The sequence below is a fragment of the Phoca vitulina genome, unplaced genomic scaffold (assembly GCF_004348235.1).
Source record: "Phoca vitulina isolate PV1807 unplaced genomic scaffold, GSC_HSeal_1.0 scaffold3, whole genome shotgun sequence".
NCBI classification, from domain to species: domain Eukaryota; kingdom Metazoa; phylum Chordata; class Mammalia; order Carnivora; family Phocidae; genus Phoca; species Phoca vitulina.
The window spans coordinates 15,406,195-15,428,914 of NW_022589706.1; the positions used below are offsets into that span (position 1 = coordinate 15,406,195).

The following is a 22,720-nucleotide window of genomic DNA, read 5'->3' on the forward strand; positions in this document are numbered from 1 at the left end:
GAAGGAAGGAAGGAAGGAAGGAAGGAAGGAAGGAAGGAAGGAAGGAAAGAAAGGACAGGGTCAAATCAAATCATCAGGTAGAAATTAAAACCCTACTGAAGACATAAAAATCCTGTGTATGCGCCTAATAACAACTTCAAAAATATATAAAGCAAAACTTTACGAACCTAAAAGAAGAAATAGATAAATCTACAATCATAGAGTGTAACCCTTATCACAGTCAGTGATAGGACAACTAAATGTAAAAATCCATAAGGATAGGGGCGCCTGGGTGGCTCAGTCAGTTAAGCATCTGACTCTTGATTTTGGCTCAGGTCATGATCTCAGAGTTCTGGGATTGAGCCCCACATGGGGCTTGTGCTCAGCCTGGAGTCTGCCTGTCCCTCTCCCTCTGCTCCTCCCCCTTCTCTCCCTCTGTCTCTCTCAAATAAATAAATAAAATCTTTTTTAAAAAATCCATAAGGATATAGCTGATGGGAATGACACTATCAATACTGAATTGATATTTATAGAAACAATTGATAGTTATAGAACCACTCAGCCGCAGAATACACATTCTTTTTAAAGAGCACATAGAATGTTCACTAATGTAGGTAATATGCTAGGTTATGAAATGTCTCAATAAATTTCGAAAAAAGTTTAAATCTTGGTGTATCTTCTCTGGTCACAACATAATTAAATTAGAAATAAATACTAATTTCTAGAATAGCCCGTAAATATTTGGAAATTACACACACACTTCAAAGAAGTGAGTCTAAGAAGAAATCATAAGGGAAATAAAAAACTATTTTGAAATGATGAAAACGAAAACACAATAGCAAAAATTGTGAATGCAGATAAAGCAGCGCTTAGAGGGCAAGGCATAGCCTTTTTTTTAAAAGATTTTATTTATTTATTTGATGGATAGAGACATGGCGAGAAAAGGAACACAAGCAGGGGGAGTGGGAGAGGGAGAAGCAGGCTTCCCAATGAGCAGGGAGCCCGATGTGGGGCTCAATCCCGGGACCCTGTGACCACGACCTGAGCCGAAGGCAGACGCTTAATGACTGAGCCACCCAGGCAACCCAGCATAGCTTTAAATAGTTATATTTTTTAAAAATAGAAAGGTCCAAAATCAATAATACACTCTTCTACTCTAAGCAGCTAGCAAAAGAAGAGGAAATCAAATAGAAATTAAGTAGCAAGAAGGAAATAATAAAACTCAAAAGTCAATGAACTAGAAAACAAAATCATTGGAACCAAAAGACAGCTTTTTGAAAAAAAAATTTTTAATGATAAACTTCTTGCTAAATTAGTCAGGGGAAAAAAGAGACAGTATACAAACAACCAATGTCCAGGATGTCTGAACAAAAGACAAGGTCTCTACTCTCGTGGGCTTATAGTGGGGGTAACAAATGTTAGTCACAGAAATAAATGTGTAGGTATGAATTGTGGTAAACTCGACGAAGGAATTCTGCGGTGGAGGAGAAACTGATTTAGATTGGACGGGGGCTCCTGGGCTGAGGTAAATTAATGCTAACCCAGGCGCTCCTCCTGGACATCCACCCCACCTCGCGCCTCCCCGCTCCTGCCGCTGCAGGTGACGGCCCCGCCCCGCGCCGCGCCCACCACCGCCCCCGCCCTTCCGCGCAGGCGCAGGGTTGGCGCGAGGTGGGGCGCGACTGGCGGCTGCGCGGGGACAACCGCCCGGCTGGCGCTGAGCGGGGTGGTACGCCTGTGAGGTGTCCTCGACCTGACCCAGCGGCTGCGGTCCCCCGCGATGCCGAGGCCAGAGGCGGGCAGCTCGCCTCTCTGAGCCGGTCTCAACGCGGAAGGCACAGAGGGAGGCAGGCCATGGCGGAGTCCTCCGAGCCCGGGCGGCTGGCGTCGGCGGACGGCGGCGGGAGCCTGGAAGAGGAGGACGACGAGGAGCGGGAGCCACTGCTGCCTCGGATCGCCTGGGCCCAGCCACCTAAGGGCGCCCCGGGGAGCGCCGTCAGGCTCGTGGAGGCTGCGGGCGAGGAGGGCGCGGCCTCCCCTCGCGAGGCTGGAGACAAGGAACTGCTGCTCCCGTCCTGGGACGCGCCCAGCGGGCCCTCCGGGAGCGTGAGTGGCCTCCGGAGCTCGCCCACCCGCCCGAAACGGAAACGCCCCCGAGGTGCAGGTGCGACCCGGCCCTTACCACCACCCCGCAGTCCTCCACGCGCGCGCGTTGCCGTCGCCGCCCAGCCCCTCCGGGGTCCCATCTCTGTCCCACACCAGCACTTGCCTGGGAGGAAAGGCAGCCAGCCAGGCAACCCTCCCCTCCGGAGCACCGGCCAGGGGGCGCGTCGCCGGTCGAACCTCGGAGCCCTCGCCTTTCTCTCTGCTCCCCTGTTTCCTCGCACCTTTTCCAGGGGGCACTGGCCACGTCACCTAAGGCCTGTGGTTGTCACGGAACTGATCCTTGGGGCCTCCCCTAAGAGTAAGCCTAAACTTTTGAAATCAGACCCTGAGAAAAACTTAGCACGATAAAATGACGTAAGTTGTTGGCTCAAGTTTGGACTTGAGGTTTGGATTAAGAACCCTGAACTATCAGGAAAGTTCCCCGGGTTGTGAATTTGCAAGGCACATGGATGACAGCAGAGAGATGCACAGCAAGAATATCTAGGTGCCATTGGGACGCGTTTTCAAAACTTTTTCTGGTTAGTGTTATTGTGACGTTAGCCAGAGGGGGCAGAGGCAGTTGAATTTCTCTAGCTGCCAACTCTCTTGCAAAGTTTTCTTTCTTGAGTCATTTCTATTCTTATACTAAGAGGTGGACTGGTAGCCTCAGATGGAAAAGAGGGTAATTGATATGATGTTGAAAACTAGTAAAAGTGTAGGCATGCTCTTGCAAGCATGGGTATTTGTTGATAAAGTAAGTTTTTTGGCAAGTTGAGTCGAGGTAGGCTACTTTGATAGTAAAATAGGGTGGAATTGTATGAATCGTAGCTGGAGATGAGACGGGCTAGTCTGTAAACTTATGATAACATCTGTTTGTTGGTGGTTGGGATGGTTTAAGTGAGATGGTGTGTGCACTGTGCCTGTAGTAGAAGTCCATATGTGATGGCTTAAAGAAAAGCCACAGACAATGTCACTTTAATTAATGCTGCTTAGTTTTCCTGGAGTTTTTAGATTGTACATGTCCTGCTACCAGTACAGTAATGGAGCTCCTACAATTTAAGGAATTTGGGATAGAATAGATTATTCAAGCTGTAGTTGAACTTACATTCAAACATCCTCTCAGGCAGGTAAATCGAAGAGGCCCCAGACAACCAAACTTTCCCCTTCAAGTGTTTCATGAATAAAGCTTTAGCAGACTGGTCTGACATGCATTATGCCATTATGTTAGCTAACAGGTGCATGGACAGTACAACACTGAACAGAACAAACATGATGATCACAAATGGACCCACATTCACCTAGCTGCGTAATTTGTTTCTGTATTACCTAGAATCGCTTCTGTAAAGTAACTAAGATCTGTGTGGCTAGCTTGCTTTTTTCTACCCTCAAGTTACCTGTGTAGCTAGATTTTAAAAGACCCTAAAACCTTGAGTGTGTTTATTCTGTGAAAGTGAGGTTTTGTAAAAAAAAAAAAAAAAAGTATTAAGGCTAGAAAAAGTAACAGTGGAATAGAATATAGTACTCAGAATACAAATGGGTTACTAAAGAGAATTCCTCCCTTTTTAAATGGTAATAATTTATTTGTATCACAGTTTACAGTTTGCTAAGATCTCTTTTTGTATAGTTCATTAATTCTCACAGCAACACGACAGGTTGTTATTCACCCTCATCCATGTTGTGAGGATTGAAAATGAATAAAACTGTAATGACTAGTCGGTCATAGAACTTCTGCGGTGAGCCAAAGTCAAGTACACAGGAAGTGGTAAAGCCAGAACTGAGCCTAGTTCTTCTTCTTATGTCCTGCACTTTTCCATTTTGCTGTAGATCACAAGTATTATAAAATAACTGTTACTTGTGGTTATTAATGGATTTAAAATGGATTTTTAATGGATTTAAAAATAGTTTTTGAATTGTAAAAAGTTTTTACAGTCTCCAAATAGTTTTTGAGTAATATAACTAGATTTTTAAGTTATTTTTTAATGAGTCCATTAACTTTCTTTGCCCTTTACCACCCAATTTCCATGAAGCCACCTCTCTAGTTCTAAGAAATTCCTACCTTTAGATTGATATTAACATCATTTATCTTATGCTTAATGCAAATGCATTTATGCTTAACTATTTTGTTTATGTAAATAGGAGCTTTATGTACTCTAGCCAGTGGAAGAATGTCTGTAACCTTCACTTGAGCAAGACACTGACAAAGTCTAGAACCAGCATAAACATGGTGGTGTTGGGTCATTATCAAAGTGGAAAGATTAGTGGCATTCCTTGTTCTAGTTGTCATTTTAATCAGTGAGCTGGAGAGTAATAAAGATGATAATAGTTAATACCTAGGTAGCAGTATGTGTAGGGCATAGTTCTATGAGCTTCACTTATATTAATTCATAGCTAACCCCATGAAGTGACTACTATTTGTTATTCTCATTTTAAGGAAGCACAGAGAAATGAAGTGACTTCTCAAGGTCCCAGTTAATACAAACCAGGAGCACTTAACAGTTTTGTTGGAGAACCTACAATTAGAGAATGGTGTTAGAACACACAAAGAACTACCAAAGTAAAAGGAAGTGTGTATTTATAAGCCTTTTAATGATTCATGGTGCCTTATAAATGTATGAACAAAATAACATCATTTAAAAGTAAGGAAGAGAGAGGTGAGTGGGAAATAAGGTGATGAAATAAATAAGATGGAGGTTGGAATAAGAGTACACAAAATGCACGAGACGCTTGACGCAGGCAGCCCAAAAATCTGTTCTTTGAAGTTCCCGAGGAGGCAGCTTGAGAGGAGCACAATCAATGTGCCCATAAAGTTAAACTAATTATTTGAATCAAAACAGACGAAGGAAAACCTGTCATGTGTCTTTTGGAGAAGAGACTATATGATGAATAGTATCTTTGTAATAAAAGTGATGAGTTTCATAGGAACATTTCTTGTAACTTCCCTGAAGCCCATTTTAATAGAAGAAAATTCTAATGGGTGGTGCTATCAGTATTGCTGGATCCGTATTCTAGACACTGATAAGCTGGCTGAATTTAGAGGAAGATATGAGAAGAGTAGATGCCCTGTGTGTCTTGACAGTTCTCCATAGCTGAGCTTTTGAAAGATAGTGAGCAGCCACTTCTCCCTGTCAAGAGGTCATTCTTCAACCAGTAATGAGAAGATACCTACTCTTTGTTTTCCATTTATTGCCGAGATACATCATTCTCACATGCTTGAGTGCCTGCTGGGTGCCCGTGGAAATTGAGGCCTTGGGGAAACAGTAGTGACCAGATATCAGATGCATGTTCAGTCACTAGCCTTGTCCCCACATAGCTTTATAGCCTAATAGTGGAAATGGTCAATTAAAACAGTTCCAACAGCCGGTATATTTGGATGGGGAAAACTGAGGGTTCCATTGAACTGTGCCCTGGATTTAGGGACCAAGGAACACTTAGCAGAGGAAATAGTATCCAATTTGATACCTGAAAAATGGTTGGCCCTGGAACTCGCAAGGGCAGGGTTCCGATCACCAAACTAGTGAGCTAACCACTTTTCTTTTTAGAGAATATTCCGGTCAGTGGGTAAGATAGAATCCCAACCCCTCAAGTGAGTAGGGGCTCATTTTGGCTTATTTATTAAAATGAGAACTTGATAATTATCACCCATACCTATATAAAAGGTTTATAAAATGGATTCTCTTATTCTGTTTTTAAGTCTGGTTACTAAAGGACCAGTGATAACCCTTATGTGTGGTCAAGGGGATAGTTTGTTAATAAATAATTGTCAGATTTATCGAGGGCCCACTATGTACCAGGCACTGTTTTTAAGCACTTGGAGTATACCAGAGAGCAAAACAAAGATCTGTGCCCTTCTGGAACTTAGATCTTTTTTTTTTTTTTTTTTTTTTTTTTTAGTGTTACAAGTGAGGAGATGGAGTTCAAGGATCAATAAGAATTAGCCCTGGGGAGGAAGCTTGGAATATACATGGGGAATAGCATAGGCAAATGTTGAGAGGATGTGCTGGATATCTTAGGAAAAGTGAGGAGCTCATGTAGGACTGGAACTTGAGTAGAAGATCACCACATCTTAGAGGAGACCGAAAGGGAGTACATAAACAATACTGCATTTATTCAATTAAATATATATTAAGTACCCACTAAATGCTGATCCCTCATCCAGGTGCCAGGGATATACAGTGAATAAAGAAAGATAAAGTTCCTCCATTCTTAATTACTTTCATGGGGTAAATGAGAATGATTAGGAATTAGCATATCAATTGTATTGACATAACTACAATACTTGGATTATTTATTCGTCTTTTAAGTAAGTTAAATATGCCCAATTGCCCTTTTTGTAGTATTTTTCTTAGCACATACTTTTTTTTTTAAAAAAGATTTTATTTATTGAATTGACAGAGACACAGCGAGAGAGGGAACACAAGCAGGGGTAGTGGGAGAGGGAGAAGCAGGCTTCTCACCAAGCAGCGAGCCCGACGCGGGGCTCGATCCCAGACCCAAGCTGAAGGCAGACCTTCAAGACTGAGCCACCCAGGTGCCCCATTAGCACATACTTTTAAAAATAAATAACAGTTTTATTTCTGCCTAAATTAAGGCAAATCTTAAATTAAGGTAAATTTATGTTTTGAATTTTCATAATGTTGAATGCATGTAATAGCCTTTAAATACCTTCCAAAGTATGAATAATTTTTGCCTTGTGTGTCACTTTAAATGATTAATTGTTAATTCATTCTGCAAGTGTGTATTGAGTGCCTGTTATGTGCCAAGAACTATAAAAGTTCTGGGCATACAGCAGTGAAAGAAATCCTTGTCTTCTTATAACTCACAAAGTAAATTATGTATTAGGTGATAAGTGCTAAACAGGAAAATAAAGTGGAAGTTGGGGAAGATTATATAGGGCCTTGGGGCCATTATAAGGACTGGACTTTTAGTGAGGTGGGAAACCGTTGGGCTGTTTTATACAGAAGAGTGACACGATCTGACATTGGGGTTTTTTTAAAGATTTTATTTATTTGAGAGAGTGAGCATGAGCCAGGGGATGGGGGCGGGGGGGCAGAGGGAGAGGGAGAAGCAGACTCCCCGCTGAGCAGGGAGCCCAACTGGGTCTCAATCCCAGGACCCTGAGATCATGACCTGAGCGGAGGCAGGCGCTTAACCAACTGAGCCACGCAGGTGCCCCAAATCTGACAAGTTTTAAAAGGATTACTGCTATAGCTTCTCTGTCGAGTATAGAGAAGGCATGGGTGAAAGACGGAGAGTGGTTAGACTTATAATTATCCAGGTGAGAGTTGATGGTCACTTGAATCACATTCTCCAGGAGAATGGAGATGGTTGGATTCTGGGTGTTTATGTAAGGTAGAGCCAGGCAACCTGCTGATGGCTTGGATGTTGGAGGTGAGAGTATAAGATCATGGATGATTCCAAGGTTTTTGGCCTGAGCAGCTGAAAGATTTGGAGTTGCCAACAACTGAAATAGGGAAACCTGGGAGGGAAGCAGTCAGGAGGGGTGACGAAGATAAGAATTGAGTTTTGGGCAGTAAAGTTTGAGCTGTCCATTAAACGTCCAAGTAGAGATGTTGAGTATAGTAGTCTGGAGTTCAGGGCAGAAGTCCAGGCTTGAAATATAAATTTGGGAGTCATCAGTGTTGATGAAGAAGAGAAGAGGACCATGAACTGAATCTGAGGCGTTGCAAAGTCAACCTGTCAGGGAGATAAAAATGAGCCAGCAAAGAGACTGAAAAAGAGGAGCCAATGAAGTGGGAAAACCTGGAGAAGGGGGATCCTGGAAGCCAAGTGAAGGAGGAGGGAGTGACCAACAGGGTCATATGTTGGAGTTGGGCAAGGAAGGTAAGTTCTAAGGTTAGATTTAGCAATATGGATGACTACATACCCCAACAAAAGTTTTATCAATGGAATGGTTGGGACAGAAGCCTGATTTAAATGGGTTTAAGAGAAAATCAGGGAAGAAAATTTGGAAATGGTAAATATAAATAACTATAGAGGCCTTCTGCTATACAGAGGGTCAAAGAAAGTGAGGAAACATCTAGGAGTATTGTGGGAGTTAGATTTAGGATGAGAAGAATTACAGCATGGTTTGTATGGTGATGGAAATGATCCAATAAAGAGGGAAATATTGATGTAGGGAAGAACTGCTGAAGAAATGCCCAGGAGTCATCAGGAAGAGATAGGGTCTGGTACACAAAGTGAATGAGCTAATCTTGGAGCTTAGGTGGTTCATCTATAGTAATAGGTGGAAGGCAGAGGATGTCGTGGGCAGATGTGGTGCAGAGGGCTGATGATAGTTTTTTCTGATTGCATCTCATAAGGCTCATCTGAGAGAGAGGAGGTGTTGGAAATTTGAGAAGAGGGGAGGGTGTGAGAGTTGCCCAGAACAGTGGGAGAGACTATGTACCGCGAGTTGTGCTAGTTCAGACTGCTAGAACAAAATATCATAGATGAAGTGGTTTAAACAACTTATTTCTAACAGTTCCAGAGACTGAGAAGTCCAAGATGAGAGTGCTGGCATGATCAGGGCTGGCTTCCTGGCTTGCAGATGGCCACCTTCTCGCTGTGTCCTCATGTGACACAGGGCGAGAGAGAGCATGCCCTTGGCACTAATCCTGTCGTGGGGGCCCTACCCTCATGACCTCATCTAAACATAATTACCTCCCAAAGACTCCGTCTCCCAATGCAATTCCATTGGGAATTAGGGCTTCAACATATTTTGGGAGGACAGTCTGTCCATAACAGGAATGTGGTATGCTTCCCAGGCACCATGAAGGGCCCACCTGAGATTTCTGGTGATGAATTTAAATTAAAGTGAGCCATCGGGCATTGTGTTTGTGTATGTTTGTCTAGTCGAGTTTAGCTCTCCGGGCCTAGGCATACTTAGCAGACAGTTGAGTTTAACCAGGACTGATATTTTTCCAGGTGACCATGATGAGGGGAGGGAGGAAAGGAAGAGTGATTATGTGATGACTGACCATAATTTAAGCTGGCCAAGGAGGGACATAAGAACAAAGATCAGTTGACAACATGGTAGATCAGTGCTTTGTAGGCCCTAGGGGGGGTGGAAGAATTTTTGGATTCAGGGTACCAGAGGGAATGAACTAGGAGATAGAAGGTGCTTGAAATTGAGAGGTATGGAGAGGTTGCAGATATTAGTAATGACAGATCTGAGGTATGACTGTGCAGTTGGAAGTTGAGATAGGCTGGAGAACAAAATCACTGGAAGAGAGGAATTCAGAGTAATGTGAGATATTCATTAGTGTGATTATTTCAACAAATAGGGATTTTGTTTTTCATGTGTTATTACTTGAAGTTTAAAGAGAAGTAGGGTTAGGGGAAAAAAAGGAAGGATCCAAGCAACCCATACAATGTTTGATTACATTTTTTTTCTGTACCTTAATATCCTAATGCTAATAACCTAACCCAGTATTACAGGTCCCTGTCATGAGCATTCTCATAGCTGGCCTTTCTGTTTTCTTCATGTTCTATATTAACATTGATTTTTTTTAATGCAATAATTGTTGATTCTTCAGCATTGAATACATTCTTGGATGATCCTGAATTTGCTGATATTGTGTTGAAAGCAGAGCAAGCAATAGAATTTGGAGTTTTTCCAGAAAGAATCTCTCAAGGTTCAAGTGGAAGTTACTTTGTGAAGGATCCTAAGAGGGTGAGAATTTCACAGATCTGTAGTATACATAACAGAAATTTTGGAAAACACTAATTTGAATGTGAAATCACTGTGAGCTTCTGAAGATATTTTCCTAATAAATCTGATTGCACCCTTTTCAAAAATAAAGATCAGGTTTTTGTTATTTTTAACTAAAGCACTCTACTATTTAGAAATAAAGCTCTTCATTTTAAGTCATAGTTTGCTGTCCTACTATTTTAATACTTGGTTTCAAGCATTTATGGAATACTCATATTCAGCAAAGGATTTGTTGAGTTTATATTCATAAGTCCTTACTTTACAGTAACTATATTAGCCAACCAAAGTAGAAATTTAAACTTTCAGAACGTATTTAATGTCATTTCCAGATCTTTTTCAAAGGCTTATTTTGCCCTAGGAGTATTTTTTCCTGCATTATGCCAGAGGAGCCTGGGCAGTCTGAAGATTGAAGGCATTGGAATGTGACATAGTGAAATGAACCAAAGTATAATTCTAGGGCGGAAGAGAGAAGTTGATATGGGACTTTGTTCCACTTAGTCTAGAATTTTTCAGAAATCTATATTATTATCTCTAAAAGCTTTCTGAATGTTACATAGCCAGCAGTTCTTTTTTCAGGAGTAAAAAAGATTATGATTTCATCCTAATATTTTTTGCAAAGATCAAAGATGTATTTTAAAAAACAAAGTCTTTTTTGAGTTTTAAATGTATATGTAGGTAATGTCAATCTATCAGCCTAATTCCAAGTATGATTTTGTAATTTGTTCTTGTTGACTTTTTTACTAGTGACTTAGACTTTATTACATTATATAGCAATTATATACTTAAAATTATAAAGCAATTATATACTTAAAATTTTAAATCTTGTCTAAGGATAATTCACCCTCTAAATTTAATATGAATATATTTTATCAGACCAGTAATAAAGATTATAGACTTTAGACATCCATGAGCAATTTTTTTAAGAGGAGAGAATTTATTTAAAATTGATTCATAAAAAAAATGGAGAACGATTAGGGTAGGAGAGTCTCACAGCATACATATTCACATATAGCTATCATTACCTTTGTATTTTAGAGACTACTTTTTATCATGGGATTTATTAGATCATTTAACAAATGCTTGAACTCCTACTGTGTACCAGGCACTGTTCTGAGTACTTGGGATACAGCCCTAAAAGGAAAGTCTCTGTCCTTTAGAATGTACATCTAATGAGAAAGTAGATGATAAACAAATAAACATATAATTTTGATATTTAATAGATAATGAATAATAACATCGTTTGACCTAGAGCAGTGGGTTTTCAAACATTGTAAATCAGTGTAACCCTTTCATAACTTGGAAGTCCAGTAACAAAACAGATGAAGTCAGAGTTGATCTAGTTAAGTGGCATGGGGTCTTAGAGCCCTCTCTCATCTCCACTCTCACCTTCCCTAGTGTTTCTCAGAGCACAGTTTGAAAACTACTAGCCCAAGGGATTATTGATTTTAGATTGTTGGATGAGAATGAATATAAAAATATAATTAAAACTGAACCTCTTAATATGTAAGGGTAATGCCCAAATCTGGTGGGAAGAAATACAAAAAGATTTCTCAAAATGCATTTTATGGATTATTGTCTCTCTATATTAAAAATCTAACAAAATTTCTACTTTTTTATATAGAAAATTATTGGTGTGTTTAAACCCAAATCAGAAGAGCCTTATGGCCAACTGAATCCGAAATGGACCAAGTATGTTCATAAGGTCTGCTGCCCTTGCTGCTTTGGTAGAGGCTGCCTGCTTCCTAATCAGGGATACCTTTCTGAAGCTGGCGCCTCCCTTGTGGATGAAAAGCTTCATCTGGGCATTGTACCTAAAACAAAGGTAAAGGAGTAATTGTTTTTAATTATGTACTTCTAATTTATAATCTACTTCTCTGTGAACACTTTAGTAATATTTCTAACGACAGAGCCTAAAGTTGAGCCCTTGTTTTGGTAATCCAGAGTCATGAGTAACTAATAAATTGATTCTAGTGGAGATCCACAAAGTGTCCAAGGGGAATATCCCTTGCTCATACAAGCTTCGGTGGTGCTGACAAGAGGGAAAAAAACTAACATTTAGAGAGCAGAAAAATATCGAGGTTCTAGATACTCTCTTGAAGGTAGAGATAACTAATGCGCTCAAAAGACTATTTTTTTTCTTTTTAGCCTTTATAAATTTTTACTTGAAGACTTCCTCAGAATATTCATTCCTAATTCTACATCTCTGGACGATTACTTCTTGCTTCCACTGGCCAGTTTTAGGCTGTCCCTCCCAGAAATATATGCCATTTAACTGAGTTTGCAAAATCCCTAAGCCTTTCTATTTTAGATTCTCTGAGACATTTAGTATAGGGTTAAACTCTGTTAATTTACAGTTTTAGAGTACATTTCATGTAGTATATGAGTAGAAATACTATAATGCAAATTCTGATAACCATTTTTCTAAAACTGTATGTTTCCAGGTGGTTTGGCTTGTCAGTGAGACATTTAACTACAGTGCAATTGACCGTGCAAAATCTAGAGGCAAAAAGTATGCTTTAGAGAAAGTGCCAAAAGTAGGTAGAAAATTCCATCGGATAGGACTCCCTCCTAAGGTAAATTACTGTGCTAAGTTTTATTTTGGGGGGCAATTCAGCATGTATTACCTGAGCACTATGTGCTGTAGGCGCAGATATAATAGTAAATAAAATGGGTTTTTCATACTCAAAGAGCTTATAGTGAATAAGCCATCTCAGTGCAGTATGATAAAGCTGTTAGGATGGTTAAATGCAGGAAGGTTGGAGATTTTGGGTTGTCTAACTCGGTTTAGATGGCTAGGGAGTGTTTTCAAGAGGAGTTTGCACCTATGGCTTTTTAAAGTAAAGGCTAAATGCACAGGTCAAGAACCAGACCTGGGTTTCCCTCCCAGCCTCTCTACCAGTTAGCTCTGAGACCTTGAGCAAGTCCCCTACTCTCTAAGCCCTAGGCTCTATAAAACGGGGGTGAGAAAAACTACCTCCTGGGGCTGTGAGATTAAATGAAGAAATTCATGTCAAGTCCTTGGTATGGTACCCGGCACACAGTGTAGTAAGTGGTAGTAATTATGTTACTGGCTACATACTAGATTTTATTCTTTCTTACCACTTTTAAATAAACCTCAGGAATGATTAGCAGCTAGCTAAGCAAGAGTGGGGAGGATTAATGGGAAAGCATTCTAGAAAAACTTTAGGCTTTTTTTTTTTTTTTAATATATTTGTGATTTTCTTTTGTGGTTGCAATGCATTTGTCTAGATAAAAGAATTTGAATAAAAATTCATGGTTAACATAAATTGTTTTTATAATTGTACTCCAGGTAAGCAGGAAGTTTGAAAATTTTTACAAGGCCTGTTATTCCTTGGATATGCTGAGATTAAGTGTGACTAAAGAAGGATATTATTATTTCCATATTTATGACTACTAGGACTTAATTATAAGTGCTTTAAAGAAAACCTTTTAGAAATAGTTAAAATTTCATGCCAACAACAAGAACATAGTATTAAGATAAGAAATAGATTTTCTTTGTGGTAGTTTGTATTTATGAGACCAACTAGGTGACCTGTATGTCCTGTGCTGTACATACATGCATGTAGTAATTTTAGTGACAGAAATGCATTTTAAAATGGACATATTTTCAGGGAAAGGATTTTCTTAAAAACCACTCTAGAGTTTATGGTTGATTGATTAGTTATTTAAAATTTATGACAGGATCTGTAATCTGCAAAGTCAAAGAATGCATTCTTTTGTAAAATAAGGCTATATTCTGTATTTTATGTTGTAAAGAAAAAATCCTGAAGTATTTCTTCAGTAAGATAAAATTGCACTGTTATTAAATGACCAGGAGAGGTGTACTATTTGGCTTCCATAATTAAAGTCATTTTAATGAATATTTTTAGAAAACAGCTTTCTGAGTTGAGATTATCACCTTGAGAGGCATTTTCTTTTTTAATTATCCTAAAATAGTCTCTATGCTCCTTAAAAGCCTAGGGTTGAGCATTTTTAATTTGCTATGTATTCTTTGTGTGATTATTTAAAATCAGTGTATAAAAATGGTTTTGATAAATGTGGCTTATCTAAATTAGTGTTAACTCTTTTGTTTTTCTTACCATGTTTATATAGCATATTTTATGATGATACTACTGAGAAATTGAAAAAGTAATCCCTTTTTTCTTGTACTTTCTTTTCTAACTATAGTTCTTAAAATTATAGATTGGTTCCTTTCAGTTATTTGTTGAAGGTTACAAGGAGGCTGAATATTGGCTTAGGAAATTTGAAGCTGACCCTTTGCCTGAGAATATTAGAAAAGAATTTCAGTCACAATTTGAAAGATTAGTTATTTTGGATTACATCATCAGAAATACAGGTATTGAAGTTCTCTTATTCGTTCACTCAAATCTTGTTAGCTTGCAAATTGTATTCAACTCTTTATTTTTTTTAATTTTATTTATTTATTTGAGGGAGAGAAAGAGCAAAGCAGGGGAAAGGGCAGAGGGAGAGGGGAAGCACACTCTCCCCCGCTGAGCAGGGAGCCTGATTCTGGGCTGGATCCCAGGACACTTGAGATCATGACCTGAGCTGAAGGCAGCCGCCCAACTGACTAAGCCACCCAGGTGTCCCCATATTCAACTCTTGATGCAGAAGTCTTGAGGCTACTTTTTCTCTACCTGCCTTGGAAAAGAGATGTAGTACTAACTCCCCTGGGCAAAAAGTTAATCCTGTACCGGAGATCCTAACTCCTAGCAGGCTCCTGCCCCGGTGATAGAAGTCAGTTCCTGTCCCTACTGGGGAATTTCTGGGCAGTAGGACAAAGCCAGAAACATTATCTGTGTAATATGAATAATTAAAACTTGATTGTGTAAATTACTTTAGATGCTTATTTTGATGTTAGGTAACTGTTGGTATAGTCTATAAATACATTATACTCTTAATTTTTTCTGTTCTAGAAGGGAGCAATGATGTAGATAATCTGAAACAGTGGTTCCCAAATGTGGTTCCCTGGACCGACTGGGTCAGCATTATATGGGGACTTGTTACATTTACATCTTCTCAGAGGAGTGCACCCCAGCCCTACTAAAGCAGAAACTCTGCAAATGGCAGCCACCAGTCTGTTTTAACATGTCCTCCAGATAATTCTGATGCACTCTGAAGTTTGAGAACCCCTGGCTCAAAATGCTTGCTCATTTATATTGGTTTCTGAAAAAGCATTATTATACTTTTCCAGAGTTACCTTTTTAATTAATATGGTCCTGGATTAATGTTAAAATTGATGTCGAGACTAGAGAACTTCTATATAGACATTAGGTGAGAATCTACCCAGAAATTTTGCCTGGCAATAGAGGTAGATGTTTTTTCTTACTAAGATGAAGAGAAGTTATCCTTGATTTTAACAAACTTGATTTAATAGTTCTTTTTTTTTTTTTTTAAGATTTATTTATTTGAGAGAGAGAGAGAGAGCAGGCACTGAGCAAGGGAGAGGAGCAGAGGGAGAGGGAGAAGCAGATTCTCCACTGAGCTGAGAGCCCGATGTGGGGCTCAATCCCAGGGCCCTGAGATCATGACCTGAGCAGAAGGCAGACACTTAACCGACTGAGCCACCCAGGCACCCTGATTTGATAGTTCTTGATAATAATTATACATACCTCACAAAGTGGTTGTGAGGATTAAATGAATTAGTACATGTTAAGTACTTACAACAACGCCTGGCACAGAGTAAACTCTCAAAAAGTGCTAGCTAACATTTGTAAGTATTTTTTAGTTTGTATGTGTTAAATTAGAGCTTTTAATATGTAAACATAGGCCACAGATAACCAGTCATGGTCTTAAATATCAAAAGGCGACTAGAGGGCGCCTGGGTGGCTCAGTTGGTTAAGCAACTGCCTTCGGCTCAGGTCATGATCCTGGAGTGCCAGGATCGAGTCCCGCATCGGGCTCCCTGCTCAGCAGGGAGTCTGCTTCTCCCTCTGACCCTCCCCCCTCTCATGCTCTCTCTCTATCTCATTCTCTCTCTCAAATAAATAAATAAAATCTTTAAAAAAAAAAAAAAAAGGCGACTAGATTATTCCTTTTTCTGTTAAGCTCTGATACCCATAAAAAATGAAGTAACAAATTTGTTTTGTCTTGAAAGACAGGGGAAATGATAATTGGTTAATCAAATATGAAAAGCAGAAACAGGGAAAGGAAACTAAGGTAAGGAAATTTCAAAATTATACACATACACACACAATCAATTTCTGTAAAAGATTCCTTAAATTTTGTTATTCTTCATTTCCTTCACTTAGATCCTTGATTTTATCTCCTTTTTCCGTTTTTCTCATCTTTTTTTCTTCCTCTGTTTACATTGTATTTTTTAAATTCTATTTTTCTAAATCTCTATGTAGCTTTTATGTTGTATTTTTTTAAAACTTTTTTTTTTAGAACTTGTGAAATTTGTTGTAGAACCACTAGATTTATTTTGCCTTTATGTAATAAAAATAAAGGCTTCTGGTATTTTTGGTCAGCATGTTTACATTTTAGTAATTCGCTTCTTTCTGAGTCTTAAGACTACTCAATAATGTGGATGAATCTCAAAATCCTGCTGGGTGAAAGAAGCTACACACAAAGGGAACACACTGTCTGATTCCACTTATATAAAAATCTAGAAACTGCAAACTAATCCCTGGTGACAGAAAGCAGACCGTGGTTGCCTGCAGGTGGGGCAGAGGGAGGGAGGGACTGCAAAGGACACCAGGAAACTTTTGGTGAAGGTTTCACATCTGCAAATGCTTATCAAATTGAATACTTTAATATGTGAAGTTTATTGTGTGTAAATTATACCTCAGTGACATTGTAAATAGAAAAAAAAGAAATGGCAATTGTAGCAGAAATGGGTTTAAAATACATAAATATACACATTCAAAATAGTTTCTAAATATATTTTATTGGTATATCTTAAGCAATTAGATTTTACTGAAAACTTCATTCTTTTAAGTATTTTGTGCATTTTCATTGAGGTCAGATATTTGATATAAACTAAAAGAAACAAACCAGACATATATCAAACAGACTTTCATGCTAATACTTTTAATTTTATCTTTTTCACCTTTTGTTTTTATGTTGGCCACTTAATAATGGCAGCCATCTATCTTTACATACTCCTTAACATGAAAACCCTCTTGCTCTCAAGGTCTTTGTTTCAGCTATGGAAAAATGTAGAAGAAGTTAGGAATGGCCTACATTCTGTAATGAATAGCATCTTGAGATTCCTTCTACTGGACCTTATTATATTTGGTCTTTGGGTAATTTTATTTAGAAACATTTTGTATTTGGACTATTTCTAGGGGACCCTAGGAAAGACTAAATTTTTAATAAGGTAGCTTTGTTAAGTTCTCTTAAAAATATCAGTATTTTGCAAATGTCATACATTTAAGCAGTGCATATAGCAATAAATTACCTGGAACAACATATTGTTAAGTCTTAGCATTTCCAGGTCCTCTTCCCCAAAGAGGAAAAAAAATGAAACCATTACTATCTAAATTTATAATAACAAATTTAAAAAAAAAACAGTGATTATGAAATTCTTACTGATTTATAAGACAGTTTCTTCCTTTTGAAGGTAAAAATTTATATTTTCTGGCAACCTATTTTTTATTTTTATAGGTTCTTCCAATGAAATGTCTTTAAACCTTAGTAATTTTTAAAAATTTATTTAATACTTGATCTTTTGGAAATACTCATACAAATTTTTTATCAGCAGACCATTTTTTTCTTCTTTAGGAAACGCAATGGATTGATAATAAAGAATCACTTATTAAAATAGCTGCAATTGATAATGGTCTGGCATTTCCTTTTAAGCATCCTGATGAATGGAGAACATGTGAGTATTTAGAACCACCTATAGATTCTGTAATTACCCTTTTCCAGAATAAGAAGGGAACAAAAATTACAGATATCAAAAAAGGAGAAGAAAACCTGGGTGAAGGATAACCATTGATTAGGGCTGTGGTCTAGAGTCTGGGGATGCAGAAATGTGTATTGCGTGGGCCTTGCCATGTATTGTTTGCTTAGCTTTGAATGACTGGGTCTGGTCTTGGTTTTTTGGCTTGTGTTAGTCTTCTAGAATAAGTTTTTAAATATTAACAAATTGGGAATCATCTATTTTAATATTTGGGTAGAATTTAACTTTAATGTGTTGGGTAGTATTCACTTACAAACCAGTTTAGACTTACCTACCCCCTTCCAAGTGAGTAGTGTTTTATCTACCTTTTCATTCTCCTCTGGTTACTGGTCTGGTTTGCTACATCTTCTTGAGCTAATTTTTGACATTTTTATTTTGCTTAAAATTGTTCATGACAGGGCGCCTGGGTGGCTCAGTTGGTTAAGCGACTGCCTTCGGCTCAGGTCATGATCCTGGAGTCCCTGGATCGAGTCCCGCATCGGGCTCCCTGCTCGGCAGGGAGTCTGCTTCTCCCTCTGACCCTCCCCCCTCTCATGTGCTCTCTCTCATTCTCTCTCTCTCAAATAAATAAATAAAATCTTTAAAAAAAAAAAAAAAATTGTTCATGACATCTTGAGATCTAGATTTATGGGTACAAAGTTTTTTATAGAATTGTCTTATAATTAAAAAAAAAATCCCCTCTATGTATATTAAGTATTCAGGTGTGAAAGGAAATGGTATCTAATTTGCCTTAAAATATTTAGGGGGAGGGAAAACAGGGATAGGTGAAACACGTTTTGTAAAAATTTGGGAATAGTTAGATTATTCAAAATATAAGAGTTATTGTACTAGTTTTTAAATTTTTTTATATTTCTGAAATATATGTAATATATTTTTAAAATAATCTCTTTATCGAGGCACCTGGGTGGCTCAGTTGATTTAAGCATTCAACTCTTGACCTTAGCTCAGGTTTTGATCTCAGGGTCGTGAGTTTGAGTCCTGCATTGGGCTCCACGCTGGGTGTGGAGCTTACTTTAAAAAATAAGTAAAAAATAAATAATCTCTGTATCTATGACTGTGCCTTTTTAAATTCCTACTGTTTATTAGTGGGCTTTTTTTTTTTTTATCATTAGGCTTGCCACAGACTTGTAAAGCATTGGCCTTTTTACACTTATTTATTTTCTACTTTTTTTTTTAAGATAATTGGCCTTGTTTTTTTTTTTTTATTTTATTATGTTATGTTAGTCACCATACAGTACATCATTAGTTTTTGATGTAGTGATCCACGATTCATTGTTTTCGTATAATTGGCCTTGTATTGATCAGGTTTTCATTTTGTTTGCTTTTTGTCTTTCATTGATTTGTGTTTTCCATCGTTATTCTTTTCTTCTGTTGTGTTCATCCTATTTTGCTTGCCTATGTATTTTTCTGTAGGTATCCTTTTGGCTAAGCCATAGATTAGATAGGGGCTGCTCTGTTGTTCTGCTCTGCATATTCATACTATCAGATTTACCCTTTGGCGGGAGTAACTTAGGAAGATTTTGTTTGGTTTTAGATTTTCTATGTCAATTGATTTAAAAAAAAAGAATCGCCCATTGTCATTTTCAAGTTTTATTGCTTTGTGATCTGTGAATGCAGCTGCGTGAATTCTCTTTGAAATTTGTTAGTAATTCCTTTATAATCTTGTAGATGGCCAGTTTGAAGGCACTTGAAAAGAATGTGTTTGGACACAAAGTTCTGCATCTGTCTATTAATTAAAGTGTGTTAGTTGTTAGTCAAATCATAATTTTTTTTGATCTGTTAATTTTTGAGAGTTAGAGTTGAAGTTCACTGTGACTGATTCTGGCAATTTCTTATTGCATTTCTATACGTTTTTTGCTGTGTATTCACATACATAAAGGCTCAGCATTTTATCTTGCTGGTGGCTTGTTCTTTTATTAGTGTGAAATATATCCCACTTTATCCCTCAGTGTTTTTTGCTTTTCTTATTTTATCTGTTGTTACATTGCTACACCTCATTTCTTTTTATTAGCATTTACCTGGTATTATTCTATACTTTTATTTTTTACTTCCATCATTTTGTTTTAAGTATATGACTTATAAACAACACTTAACTGGATATTTTTTTTACCCAATCTGAGATTCTTTTAATAGGTATACTCAACCCTAGTTAAAGTCTCAATAAATTACTGATGTGTTTGAACTTTTCCTGCCATCTTGTTTTTTTCTATCGACCATAAATTCCAGTTGTTTTTTTTTCCTTTCCTATCTTTTGTTGAACTGACTTAAGATGTCTTTGTTTCGTTGTTTTTTTTCCTCTAATAGTTTGGAATTTATATGCAAATCGTATTTTAAAAGTGTTAAGTTTAAGGTGCCTACAATACATCTGGGAAATTTTGCCAAGTATGCAGATGAGAATTAAGGATCTGGAATTTAAATAAGGAATTGATATTGAGGATATAGTTTTTAAACTGTCACCGTGGTAGTGGAAGCTGTGGTGGTGGTTACTGCCCAGGGAGGTCATGGTGAACAAATACCATCACTAGGACAATATGAGATACACAAATACTCAGTAAATGTTTCATGAATGTTTAGCAAATGAAGGAGAGAAAGGGGGAATGGTGGCATTGAAGACGAGAGGAAAAGCCAGCAAACAAGAGAAGTGGCTTAAAAGATAGAAGGTACACTTTGAGAGAGTAGTATTTCCAAAGCCACACAGAGAATTTTACAGAGGGAGATGATCAAGAACAGTACTACTTGATAAGTAGCATGAGAACAAATGGGCCTTTGGAGAGACTCTTATGAAATGACTGGTGGTCTTAGGGGAGAGAGGTTTTTTGTTTGTTTTGTTTTTTATTTAAGGAAAGAGTGCACTTGAGCAGGGGAGGGGCAGAGGGAAAGGGAAAGCCGACTCTGCGCTGAGTGCAGAGCCTGATGCATGGCTTAATCCCACAACCCTGAGGTCATGACCTGCGCTGAAATCACGAGTCAGATGCTCAACCAACTAAGCCACCCAGGTGCCCCTAAATGAGAGAGTTTGAATGGTGATAATAGAAATTGAGGGATAGGGATTGGAAGTAAAAGCAGGCTTGGAATAGGGCTTTTATGTGATTGGTCAGGGAAAAGGAAATTGGATATAGCTTCAGGGAGATGTGGGCCAGAGGAATGGACAGTGTACTTCCCACAGTGTACAAGGATATAGTAAAAGAGAAGTAAGAAGGAATGACTGTAGATACAGATTTTTTTCCTTAGGGCTTTCTAAGTGGTAGGAGCCATCAAAGCTGGAGGTTGTCATCATATGAACCCACAGTGGTTTTGTGGGTGATCATATTGTTACAAGCCTTGCACTTTCTTGCAGGAATCTGAAAATGCACCCTCTCTAGAAGATTCTACTGCTTTACAAATCTTTCTAATCCTAGTACTGCATATATTTAACGGTCTTCTTAGGAGAAAACTAGAATTAGCCTGAGTAATGGATCTTTGATCCCTTAAAGCCACTTACCTATTTACCTACTAATGACTTAAAATTTTGGAACATCATATGTTTACGTGCATATGCAAGTGGTCAATTCCTGATGATTTGTGAGTAAGAGGGCAGGGAAACGTCAGCCATGGTATTTGATCTGGGGCTGTGAATAAATTATAGGTGTCCCGTAATTTCCAAACTCAGGAACCAGAGATTCAGATATATTTTTGATGTAGGGCTGTTTGAGATAGACTCATTATTGAAATTCTTACCCTTTACCCTTAACAGGAACCTAATTAATTAGTTCCAGTAATACCTTCCTGTGCTTTACCATCTACACTTGATCTTAGCCAAAAGGCTAAGAAGTGATTGTGCTTTACCGTCTAAATTAACCAACCAAACTTGGAATCAGGATGATCATTCTCTGATAACTTCTTTCTCTCTCTCTCTCTTTTGTTAGATCCATTTCACTGGGCTTGGCTTCCTCAAGCAAAAGTTCCTTTTTCTGAAGAAATAAGAAACTTAATTCTACCATATATTTCTGACATGAACTTTGTGCAAGATTTATGTGAAGATCTTCATGAACTTTTTAAGGTAAATTTTTAGTTAATTGCGGAAAATGAAATAAATCTTAGAGGAGATTTTCTTAATAGAGCTAATTTGCAATTTACTGCTTCTGGTATCACTACTTGCACTAGAACCTGACTTAAAAAGGAATTAACAGTTTTACCTTACAGGAGCATAAATTTGTGAAGTTACACTGATTATGAGTGTTCTCTGAAGTGAGATTGTATTAAAACTTGACAAGTTGTTTTCTTCAAAAGTTGATTTTTTACAGAAGTACTCTATAATTTATAATAAATGCTTGGTGAGCTGCTAAGATTGAATCCTCTCAAAAAAGCCTAAACCCATTGGCTGGAAGGTCATTTTAAATCCTTTTGGAACCAGTTGGGAGTATAAATATTCTTGTCATTCTAGAGGCATCCAAAAATAAATCAAAGAAAAATACTCTTTAAAACATTATTTTATCTGTTAGGAAGGCTTCAAAATGGCCTTACGTGCTAAGTTGAAGAGTACATTTCTTTTCAAATGTTTGTTTCAAAGATCTTGATTTTTGGAATTATAATGTGGGGTTTTTTTCTGTTCCATGAAAGACCGACAGAAGATTTAACAAAGCCACTTTTGAAAGTCAGATGTCTGTGATGAGGGGTCAGGTAAGTTAACCTTTTTATGATCTTGTTCATTAAGAAAAAAATCTCTTTGAAACAGTTGTTAACATTTTTCTCCATGGTGACCCAAAGATGCAGTTCTTTTATGCTGAACCAAAATAGCTCATGTGATTAAAAATGAAGTGGATTTCAGTAGCGGCTTTCCTTGTGTTCTAAATTAGATATTTTTTTACCTTTTTGTTTATTGTTTGTTAGCCAGTTTCCCCTCCTGTGAATTCTTTGTCCTCATTTTGATAACTGTTTTCCCGAGTGTTACTATATTTTTCCTCCTCAAATCTACTTGC

At 38.0% G+C, this 22,720-nt stretch overlaps 1 protein-coding gene across 2 annotated transcripts in view; it reads left to right on the forward strand.

The window, feature by feature from the left end:
* Positions 1 to 1,664: 1,664 nt before the first annotated feature.
* Positions 1,665 to 22,720, forward strand: part of PI4K2B (phosphatidylinositol 4-kinase type 2 beta) — a 30,058-nt gene continuing 9,002 nt past the window's right edge. Inside the window, exons 1-9 of one of the 2 annotated variants that reach the window (XM_032400115.1) lie at positions 1,665 to 2,143; positions 9,660 to 9,796; positions 11,457 to 11,657; positions 12,277 to 12,408; positions 14,039 to 14,192; positions 15,954 to 16,015; positions 17,582 to 17,681; positions 21,668 to 21,801; positions 22,362 to 22,421. In XM_032400115.1, coding sequence (XP_032256006.1) covers positions 1,834 to 2,143; positions 9,660 to 9,796; positions 11,457 to 11,657; positions 12,277 to 12,408; positions 14,039 to 14,192; positions 15,954 to 16,015; positions 17,582 to 17,681; positions 21,668 to 21,801; positions 22,362 to 22,421 — 1,290 coding nt within the window. In that variant the 5' untranslated portion in view covers positions 1,665 to 1,833. Of the gene's footprint in view, positions 2,144 to 7,278; positions 7,966 to 9,659; positions 9,797 to 11,456; positions 11,658 to 12,276; positions 12,409 to 14,038; positions 14,193 to 15,953; positions 16,016 to 17,581; positions 17,682 to 21,667; positions 21,802 to 22,361; positions 22,422 to 22,720 lie in introns of those variants that run through there. The other variant, XM_032400116.1, reaches the window with a different exon arrangement.